We start from the raw sequence: 11,149 nt of genomic DNA on the forward strand, positions 1-11,149 counted from the left end.
CCACACTCCACTCACCATCAATAACTCAGCAGTGGAGATCGTCAGCAGCACCAGGTTCCTGGGGGTGCTGATAACAAACACTCTGAGCTGGTCCAAACACACTGGATCCCTTGTAAAGAGGGCTCAGCAGCGCATGCACTTTCTGCGACGGATGAGGAGAGTTAACCTGCCTCCTCCCATCCTCACCACCTTCTACAGAGGTACTATGGAGAGCATAGTGACCAACTGCATCTCTATCTGGTCAGGGGCTTGTAGTGCCTCTGACTGGAAGTCCCTACAGAGGGTGGTGAGGACAGTGGAGAAAATCATCGGGACTTCACTTCCTTGCTAAAAGACGCTTCCTTGCTAAAAGACGCTGTCTGACAAGGGCTAAAATCATCATCTCAGCCCCCTCACACCCCCAACATGGACTGTTCTCGCTGCTGGCCTCTGGAAGGAGGTTTCGCAGCCTACAGAGCAGAACAGTCAGGTTCAAAAACAGTTTCATCCCATATGCCATAAGACTGCTCAACGCACTATAAACAGTACCCCCCTCCACCCACTCCCATTACCCTGCAATTAAAAAAGTGCAATAATATTTATCTACATCATAAGTTTTTTTAGGTGTATATTTATTCTATTCTGTATATACGTTCCTGTAAATTGTACATACCGTTTCTGTTGTACATACCGTTTCTGTTAAATATTCCTGCTGTACTATGAGCCATTGTACCGAAATTTCTTTTTGATGAAAATCAAAATGACAAATAAAATCTGTCTGTCTAAGTCATTCACGAGTCATGTATACGACTTCCTATGTCCTAACCACAAGTTCACGAGTTTAACTTGAAGGCAACGTGAGAGCTAACAGCTAGCAGATAGTTAGCTTAGCATAAAGAGCGAATACTAACTGATATGTTCATTCATCTCAACTAAATCAGTAAGTGTTTCTGGCTGGCTTGTTGGACAAATCGTCCGGTACGTAACCCCCCAGTAAAACCACAATTTCCTGTACTTCAGTTTTTATACAGATTAAACATATCAAGCATAAAGTGAACTTTCAGTGAGCTGTATAGCAGCTGAGAAGTGGATTTTCTTACTCAACAAAGACTCCCTGTCTTTCATCATTCTAAGCAAGTAAATGTCTTCAAGCACTTTCTCCAAAATGTCAAAGTGTTATTTTAAACTTATCGTTTTCTGAAGTCAACCTGAAAGTCGGCATCTATGGCCAAAACCATTTTCATTCTGTATATATTCTGTTCAAGTATATTTTAAGGTTTCTCTCTGGTTGCAGACAAAAGTAGATGGGCCCTGATGAAATTCGAAGGAGATTTGCCACCTAATCGACTAGACCAGTGTTTTTCGACGACTATGCCGTGGCACACTAGTGTGCCGTGAGAGATTGTCAGGTGTGCCGGGGGAAATTATCCAATTTCACCTAATTGGTCTAAAAAAAATTTTTAGACCAGGTTTCACACGGAATGAGTAGAAATATGAAAAATCATAAGACTTTTTTCTTTGTGTTTATTTGATTCCTATTCAAGACACTTTGACAAAAATTACTTTATATTGTTAATATAGGCTACAAAGTTTCATTTGTTTAACATTTTCAGTTGGTGGTGTGCGTTGTGATTTTTTTCAATGAAAAAAATGTACCTTGGCTCAAAAAAGGTTGAAAAACACTGGACTAGACCACTCCATGTGTTTGTTGCCATGGAAGGCGTGTGGTGAGGGGAAAGGAGAAGATGGACAAGCCAGCAGCCCAACAGCTTCTAAGACAATACATCTGGCCATTGTATTTGGAGGAATGGACACTCAGGGCGTCTTACATAATGACTGTAATGTGGCTGTTGTGACATGAAGATTTATATTGAAATAAAATGTATGGAGTTTGCACAACAGGAAGCAGGAGTGGATTCGACGAAATATTCAGTGACCAAACACTTTTCTGTCTAGATTAAACTTATAAATGAATGTTACAGAAGCTGACCAACAGTTCGTATCAAACATTTATTTCAGTGTCTTTCCAGCAGTACAATGTCCAGATTCAATAAATAACTAGAACCCTTAATCCCACAGGTACCCTACTTAATGTACCCACACATATCTGCCTGTCTGCCCTCCCATTACCCACCCTACTAAGTCCCTCCCCTTTACAGAATCACATCAGATCTGCATGAGAACAGCAGCAATAAGCCTTATATCGGGGCTGACGAATATCTCTGCCTTCCAGCAAAGAGAACACCTCTCACACACTGAAACTTATTTTAAAGTCTTTCAGAAGATTCAGTATGGTTGCTTGTTTTCATCACCCCTTCCCTACCGCTCCTCTCACTATTTGACTCCCATCAGTTTAATATGTACAGATGCCACTATCAGAGGGGCAAGGGGCGACAGAAGACTTCAAACCTGCCTACAACTCATCTTTGTCTTTGTGTTCACCCTCAGCACCCTCTGGTGGGGATCCACCTGCACTGCCGTAAAGCTTGCTGATAATTGGTTGAACCACCTCCTCCAGCTCCTTCTTCTTGGCCTGGAAGTCTTCCAGGTCAGTATCTTGGTGTGACTCCATCCACTCAATCTTCTCCTCCACTGCCTTCTCAATGGTTTCCTTATCATCATCTGACAGCTTGCCACCGAGCTCGTCCTTATCGTCAATCTGGTTCTTCAGAGAGTAGGCATAGCTCTCCAACTCATTATGGGCCTCAATCCTCTCCTTCAGCTTCTTGTCTTCATCAGCGAAGCGCTCAGCGTCATTCACCATGCGTTCGATGTCCTCGGGAGTGAGGCGGTTCTGGTCGTTTGTGATTGTGATCTTGTTCTTGCTGCCGGTGCCTTTGTCTTCAGCAGTGACACGCAGAATACCGTTGACATCGATCTCGAATGTGACCTCAATCTGTGGTACGCCACGAGGAGCAGGAGGGATGCCGGTCAAGTCGAAGGTACCCAGCAGATGGTTGTCTTTTGTCAAGGGACGGTCACCTAGACAGGGTCAATAATCAGGCTTGTTAAACATTTCTATACACGTACACAGAGTCATCAAACAAATATTCATTTTAAATCACATCAACCTCTTACCTTCATAGACTTCAATGGTGACAGTAGGCTGGTTATCAGAAGCTGTAGAAAAGATCTGGGATTTCCTGGTGGGCACCACAGTGTTCCTGGAGATCAGGGCGGTCATCACTCCTCCAACAGCCTCAATACCAAGAGTCAGGGGGCACACATCCTGAAGAACGACCTCATCTACAAAAGAGGAAATTCATTTACTAAACAAGAAAAACATCAAGAGCACATTTCAGTGTAGCAAATACAGTCTACATATGATCACATACCAGTGTCCACCTCTCCAGAAAGCACTCCAGCCCACACAGCAGCTCCATATGCCACAGCCTCATCAGGGTTGATGCCTCTTGAGGGCTCTTTGCCATTGAAGAACTCCTTCACCAGCTGCTGGATTTTGGGGATACGGGTGGAGCCACCAACCAGGACAATCTCATCAATGTCAGACTTCTTCAGGTCAGCATCTTCCAACACTTTCTGAACGAGCTTCATGGTGGAACGGAACAGGTCCTAGAAATGATAAGACAATATGGTTAAAAGCCTTGTCAAACTTTATGTTTAAAAAACTGGGTTGAGTTGTGACAGTTAAACTGATAACCTACTATGTTCAGCTCTTCAAATGTAGCACGGGTCAGGGTCTCAGAGAAATCTTCTCCCTTGAAGAAAGACTCAATCATAATTCGAGTCTGGTGCTGGTCAGACAGCGCCCTCTTTGCCTTCTCAACCTCACGACGGAGCTTCTGCACAGCACGGTTGTCTTTGTGGACATCTTTGCCAGTCTTCTTCTTGTACAGCTTGATGAAGTGCTCCATGATGCGCTGGTCAAAGTCCTCACCTCCCACATGAGTGTCACCATTGGTGGCCACGACCTCAAACACACCATTGTCAATGGTCAGGACGGAGACATCGAAGCTGCCACCACCCAGATTGAACACAAGAATGTTCTTCTTACCATCCCTCTTGTCCAGGCCGTAAGCAATGGCAGCAGCGGTTCTAAAGAACATAAACATAGAACATTATTATAGAGTAAGGGGGGAAATATTGTTAATGGCACAATTCATTTCTTTGTCGGATACTTACGGCTCATTTATGATTCTCATAATGTTAAGACCAGCAATGGTTGCAGCATCCTCAGTTGCCTGGCGCTGGGCATTATTGAAATAGGCAGGAACGGTGACCACAGCATGTGTGACCTACGGAAAATAAGAAATTACATTTTATTACACACTGGACATTTAGAATTGTTATATACTTTAAAGGTGTATTGCTTTCTTGTGTACTATAGGTTTCATTTATTTTGTACCTTTTTGCCCAGGTAAGCTTCAGCAGTCTCCTTCATTTTAGTCAGCACCATGGCAGAGATCTCCTCAGGAGCAAATGTCTTCATCTGGCCACCACCGATGTCAACCTGAATATGGGGCTTGCTCTGCTTCTCATTTACCTGAAGAGAAACAGACATCAATTAAACCAGTGCACGTCACTGAGAAACTACTCAAAACATCCTTCAACCTTATCTTTCACTTTAAACCATGGGGAGTAGAAACTCGCCTTGAAGGGAAAATACTTGACACTGGACATTTAGGATTGTTATATACTTTAAAGGTGTATTACTTTCTTGTGTACTATAGGTTTCATTTATTTTGTACCTTTTTGCCCAGGTAAGCTTCAGCAGTCTCCTTCATCTTAGTCAGCACCATGGCAAAGATCCCCTGGAGATCAACCTGGGGCTTGCTCTTCTTTTCAGTTACCTTAAGAGGAACAGACATCAATTAAACCAGTGCATATCACTGAGAAATTACTCAAAACATCCTTCAACCTTAACTTTCACTTTAAACCATGGGGAATAGAAACTTGCCTTGAAAGGAAAATATTTGACGTCCTGCTGCACAGAGGAGTCACTCCAAGTACGGCCAATCAGCCTCTTGGCATCAAAGACCGTGTTCTCAGGGTTAGAGGTCAGCTGATTCTTGGCAGCATCACCGATCAGACGCTCACCTTCGCTGGTGAAGGCCACATATGAAGGGGTGATGCGGTTACCGTGGTCATTGGCAATGATCTCCACACGCCCATTCTTGAACACTCCAACACTACAGGGAAAACATTTTAGAGATTATTCAGTGGCCTTTCATTTCAAACTTCAATAATTACATCATCTTTGACATCAAGCTTGAAGTCTCCACTTCTTACCATGAGTAGGTGGTTCCCAGGTCGATTCCAACCACAGTCCCCACGTTTTCACCCTCAGTGCCCTCTGGTGGGGGTCCACCTGCGCTGCCGTAAAGTTTGCTGATAATTGGTTGAACCACCTTCTTCAGCTTCTTCTTCTTGGCCTGGAAGTCTTTCAGGTCAGCGTCTTGGTGTGACTCCACCCACTCAATCTTCTCCTCCACTGCCTTCTCAATGGTTTCCCTATCATCATCTGACAGCTTGCCACCTAGCTTGTCCTTATCGCCAATCTGGTTCTTCAGAGAGTATGCATACCACTCCAACTCATTACGGGCCTCAATCCTCTCCTTCAGCTTCTTGTCTTCATCAGCGAAGCGCTCAGCGTCGTTCACCATGCGTTCGATGTCCTCGGGAGTGAGGCGGTTCTGGTCATTTGTGATTATGATCTTGTTCTTGTTGCCGGTGCCTTTGTCCACAGCAGTGACACGCATAATACTGTTGACATCGACATCGAATGTGACCTCAATCTGTGGTACACCACGAGGAGCAGGATAGATGCCGGTCAAGTCGAAGGTACCCAGCAGATGGTTGTCTTTTGTCAAGGGATGCTCACCTAGACAGAGTCAATAATCAGGCTTGTTAAACATTTCTATACACGTACACAGAGTCATTAAACAAATGTTTCATTTTAAATCACATTAACCCCTTACCTTCATAAACTTTAATGGTGACAGTAGGCTGGTTATCAGAAACTGTAGAAAACATTTGGGACATCTTGTTGGGCATCACAGTGTTCCTGGGCATCAGCGTGGTCATCACTCCTCCAACAGTCTCAACACCAACAGTCAGGGGGCACACATCCAGAAGAACGACCTCATCTACAAAAGATGAAATTCATTTAGTAAACCAGAAAAAGAGCTCAATTCAGTGTAGCAAATACAGTCTACATGTGATCTCATACCAGTGTTCTCTCCAGAAAGCACTCCAGCCTGCACAGCAGCTCCATATGCCACAGCCTCATCAGGGTTGATGCCTCTAGAGGGCTCTTTGCCATTGAAGAACTCCTTCACCAGCTGCTGGATTTTGGGGATACGGGTGGAGCCACCAACCAGGACAATCTCATCAATGTCAGACTTCTTCAGGTCAGCATCTTCCAACACTTTCTGTACGGGCTTCATGGTGGAACGGAATAGGTCCTAGAAATGATGAGACAATATGGTTAAAAGCCTTGTCAAACTTTATGTTTAAAAACTGGGTTGAGTTGTGACAGCTAAACTGATAACCTACCATGTTCAGCTCTTCAAACTTGGCACGGGTCAGGGTCTCAGAGAAGTCTTCTCCCTCGAAGAAGGACTCAATCTCAATTCGGGCCTGGTGCTGGGCAGACAGCGCCCTCTTTGCCCTCTCAACCTCACGACGGAGCTTCTGCACAGCACGGTTGTCTTTTTGGACATCTCTGCCAGTCTTCTTCTCGTACAGCTTGATGAAATGCTCCATGACACGCTGGTCAAAGTCCTCACCTCCAAGATGAGTGTCACCATTGGTGGCCACAACCTCAAACACACCATTGTCAATGGTCAGGAGGGAGACATCGAAGATGCCACCCCCCAGATCGAACACAAGAACGTTCTTCACGCCATCCCTCTTGTCCAGGCCGTAAGCAATGGCAGCAGCAGTTCTAAAGAACATAAATATAGAACATTATTATGGAGTATGGAACGAAATATTTTAAATGGCATAATTCATTTCTTTGTCGGATACTTACGCCTCATTGATGATTCTCATAACATTAAGACCAGCAATGGTTCCAGCATCCTTAGTTGCCTGGCGCTGGGCATCATTGAAGCAGGCAGGAACGGTGACCACAGCATGTGTGACCTAGGGAAAATAAGTAATTAGATTTTATTACACACTGGACATTTAGAATTGTTATGTACTTTAAAGGTGTATTACTTTCTTGTGTAGTAATTTCATTTATTTTGTACCTTTTTGCCCAGGTAAGCTTCAGCAGTCTCCTTCATCTTAGTAAGCACCATGGCAGAGATCTCCTCAGGAGTAAATGTCTTCATCTGGCCACCACCGATGTCAACCTGGATATGGGGCTTGCTCTTCTTCTCAGTTACCTTAAGAGGAATATATATCAATTTAACCAGTGCATGTCACTGAGAAATGACTCATAACATCCTTAAACCTATCTTCAAACCTTCAGAAGTAGAAACTCACCTTGAAGGGAAAATACTTGATGTTCTGCTCCACAGAATACTCACTCCAAGTACGGCCAATTAGTCTCTTGGCATCTAAGACCGTGTTCTCAGGGTTAGAGGTCAGCTGATTCTTGGCAGCATCCCCGATCAGATGCTCACCTTTGCTGGTGAAGGCCACATATGAAGGGGTGATGCGGTTACCCTGGTCATTGGCAATGATCTCCACACGCCCATTCTTGAACACTCCAACACTACAGGGAAAACATTTTAGAGATTATTCAGTGGCCTTTCATTTCAAACTTCAATAATTACATCGTCTTTGACGTCAAGCTTGAATTCTCCATTTCTTACCATGAGTAGGTGGTCCCCAAGTCGATTCCAACCACAGTCCCCACATTTTCGCTCTCGTCGGCGTCATCGGCAAACACAGTGCCGGTCACCAGCAATACAACCCACAGCAGCTTCATCTTTGCTTTTTGATTTGTACTCAAATCAGTGAAAAGGACCTGCGGAGGAGAAATCTGTTAAATCGTGGCCGCTCCTTCATGATGTGGACTCAGGCTCAAATCATGACATTGAAACCTAGGCAGTACAGCCTCTGCCAGTTCCTCCTCTCTCATTGTTACTTCCAGTGTCAGAGTGGAGGAGAATATGGACCCACTGCCGACACAGACAGGAATAGTGGTAAACAAATTCATCTTCAATTTTCTTCTAAAAAGAGAATCACTTGCAACTTAATTTAGTAAAACTTTAGTTTGCAACTTACTTTGTTGTTTGTGTACTTTCTTGTATGATTATCACAGCCTTTACCAAAAGTGGGTTACAACTGCCACAGCTGATGTTGGTGTTTGGGACGGCTGCTACTGAGATGCCGAAGTTTAATTTATGAATGTTAACAATTGTCAAAGACGAATTAGAGCTAGAGGTAGCATTTTCATGACATAATTTTTGTATTTGAAAGTGCAGTGTGTTTTCTGATATTGTTAATATTTTCAGAGAGGATTGTATATTGCACAAAATCTTCATGACATATCTGCTATTCCAAATCTTTTGATTTGCATTTTAATGTTTCATGTTATGTATATTTTTAGTTTGTTTAATGCATAAATGTTGTGGCACATAGATCAATTTTCCATTGTGTTACAATGAATCATTTGAATACAGTATCTTACATAAAACTCCATTGAAAATCATTTATCACAAATGTGAAGTGGTTTCAGACTTTTGAAACCTTCAGGTGTAGGCGGTCCACCTACACCCGAAGGACAAAGGGCACTCCCTGGGTACAGGTAAGTACCCAATCATTCATTCATTCATTCATCTTCTATACCCGCTTATTAAGGGTCGCGGGAGTCTGCTGGAGCCTATCCCAGCTGTCATTGGGCGAGAGGCGGGGGTACACCCTAGACAGGTCGCCAGTCCATCGCAGGGCTGACACAGAGACACAGACTCACCATTCACACTCACACCTACGGCCAATTTAGAATCACCAATTAACCTAATGAGCATGTCTTTGGACGGTGGGAGGAAGCCGGAGTACCTGGAGACACAGGGAGAACATGCAAACTCCACACAGAAAGGCCAGCCGGCCTATGCATTCAAACCGGTGACCTTCTCGCTGTGAGGCATCAGTGCTAACCACCTCGCCACTGTGCTGCCCTTTAATGGAAAATAGCTCCACCGGTTTCTGGTTGTTAGCATAACAAGCAAGTTTCAGGAGGAGTTCCTATTTAAACCTCAGACTTCCCACCAGTCCCCTAGAACTGAAGAAACTACTCGGATGAGTGGTGAAACGTCTTCTCAAAATAGTCCAGTTGCCTTTTTTGAACCTTTGTTGGATATACCATGACCTGGATGACTGAGAACCTTCACAGACAACAATCAAATACTTTTTGCCACTTTTATCTGCACGTTTTGTCCATTGTGGATTTTGATCGCTACTGTTAGAAAGGCCACCCCTGTGCGCTTGCGCCAGATAGAACATTCCCGTTTATTAGTGTACCGTAAAGTTAGATGCAGCAGTGATTCAGTAGAAGAAACCTTTGTGTGTCTCAGGGGTGATTCTAGGCTCAGAATTTTAGGGGTGCAAGTTTAGTGAAAAGACCAAGCTTCAAATTTCAAAATGTACTTTCAAAACTAACACTGGAATGTTCACTGACACATGGTGGAATAAAGTCCACTGGCACATGCTGTAAGTGTACACTTCTGGAAAGCATTTAATGTAGTGAGAACATATAACCTCCACGAAATACACAAAAATGTATATTGTGACCAGGAAGTTTTTCTATCTCAGCTTGTCAAATACTGTTTGCTTGCCACCATGCATTATATCTATTTTCTCACCTGGCTCTTCCTGTGCCTGTTCTCTCTCCTTCCCTCCTTCTCCAACCTTGTCTTTCACTCTTTGCCCTGACAATCGTGCACAAATATATTCAACTACAAAATTATATAAGAAGACATAAATGCTAATAAATAAGCCAAATCAAGACAATATTAGTGATATAAAAATATAAGAGGAGGTTAGGGAAATCCACATTTGATTACACAGGGCTCTCAAGTTTTGAACTTCACTTGGATTGAGATTTGTTTTAATTATTTTTTTGAGGGGGTCAAGGGTAAAGTGTGTTTGACGATAATGTATTAGTATAGTATTAATATGATAAAGGACAAATTTCTTTAAACCAAATGAATTGTTTTATTTTCATCTTTCAGGACAAACAAAAAAAAAAAACAACTAGAAAAAAGACATTTGTCCAAAGAGGCTCCTTGAACAGGACTGGTCATTGTCTGCATTCACTCGCTCCTGTGTTTCTAGGAGGTCCAGCCTGAACATGCAGACAGCATGTGTGTGTACATTTACATGGCAGTTAAAAACAGAAACTCAATTAATTTAACCCTTCTTAAATAGCCCCATTTAACCATAACCGTCCAAAGCTGTTTAAATAAAGTAAAAAATTATCCATAAAGAAAATATCCGGCATTGTTCCTCGACTTTAATAAACACCTCCACCTTATTCCTGGGGGCGCTGATGTAGAAACGATTATGGGTCCAACTTCCGGTGACAAGTCGGAAGTAGCAGTGTCTTTGCGCTGAATTTTTCTCCTCTGCTGATCTCGCGGTGTTATTGGCGATAGTATAAAAACAAAACACCAATTAATTTCTTGTTAAAATGCATTGTAACGCGCGTTACTGACCTTTGTACCGAGTAAAAATTACCCAATTTTTTTTGGAATGCCTTACATTACCGTGTTACAGCAAAAAGCAATACATTACAGTAATTACATTACTTTTGTAACGCGTTACTCCCAACACTGCTCCCCGTCCTAAGCGGCAGTGTTAAGAAAGTAGCTAACTATGCCACTGTATGTTATTTTAGGCCACTTTTTCATGTCATCCTCCCACCTCTCTATTACTAGGCAGCGGGATTGTAATGTTGTCTTGTTTGAGCTGTGACAGCTGGTGTTCCCACATGGTTTACGTCTTGTTGTAGTCGGAGAAAGTGGATTAGCGCTGACAGCTAGCACGTAAAAACGCTGGTTCTGGAAGTCTCACCCATAATTTACGCAAGGGCTCATGGGAGCTAGGAATAAGGTGGATTGTAAAAATAAATAAATAAATTAAAAAAAAGTGATGAAGTGATTACGTGCTCGCAGGCTTCCACTTCCAGCTCTTCTTTGACGTATGCACGCAATCGCAGCATTCGCGCGCATTCGCGTACATATGTGAAAGGCGTGGT

At 43.1% G+C, this 11,149-nt stretch overlaps 1 protein-coding gene across 1 annotated transcript; it reads right to left on the bottom strand.

Annotated features, from left to right (window-relative positions):
* Window positions 1-2,392: 2,392 nt before the first annotated feature.
* Window positions 2,393-8,104, bottom strand: LOC311507614 (endoplasmic reticulum chaperone BiP-like; the record flags this gene model as incomplete). Its single annotated transcript, XM_084572023.1, has 15 exons — window positions 7,764-8,104; window positions 7,432-7,663; window positions 7,194-7,331; window positions 6,974-7,086; window positions 6,496-6,886; window positions 6,170-6,404; window positions 5,919-6,086; window positions 5,230-5,821; window positions 4,898-5,129; window positions 4,346-4,483; window positions 4,123-4,235; window positions 3,645-4,035; window positions 3,315-3,552; window positions 3,058-3,225; window positions 2,393-2,961 (listed from the first exon to the last, which is right to left on the bottom strand). Exons 1-15 carry the CDS (start codon window positions 7,877-7,879, stop codon window positions 2,393-2,395), a joined length of 3,834 nt encoding a protein of 1,277 aa, XP_084428149.1. The 5' UTR covers window positions 7,880-8,104.
* Window positions 8,105-11,149: the final 3,045 nt, after the last annotated feature.

The sequence above is a fragment of the Chelon labrosus genome (genome assembly GCF_963514085.1).
Source record: "Chelon labrosus genome assembly, chromosome: 22".
NCBI classification, from domain to species: Eukaryota; Metazoa; Chordata; class Actinopteri; order Mugiliformes; family Mugilidae; genus Chelon; species Chelon labrosus.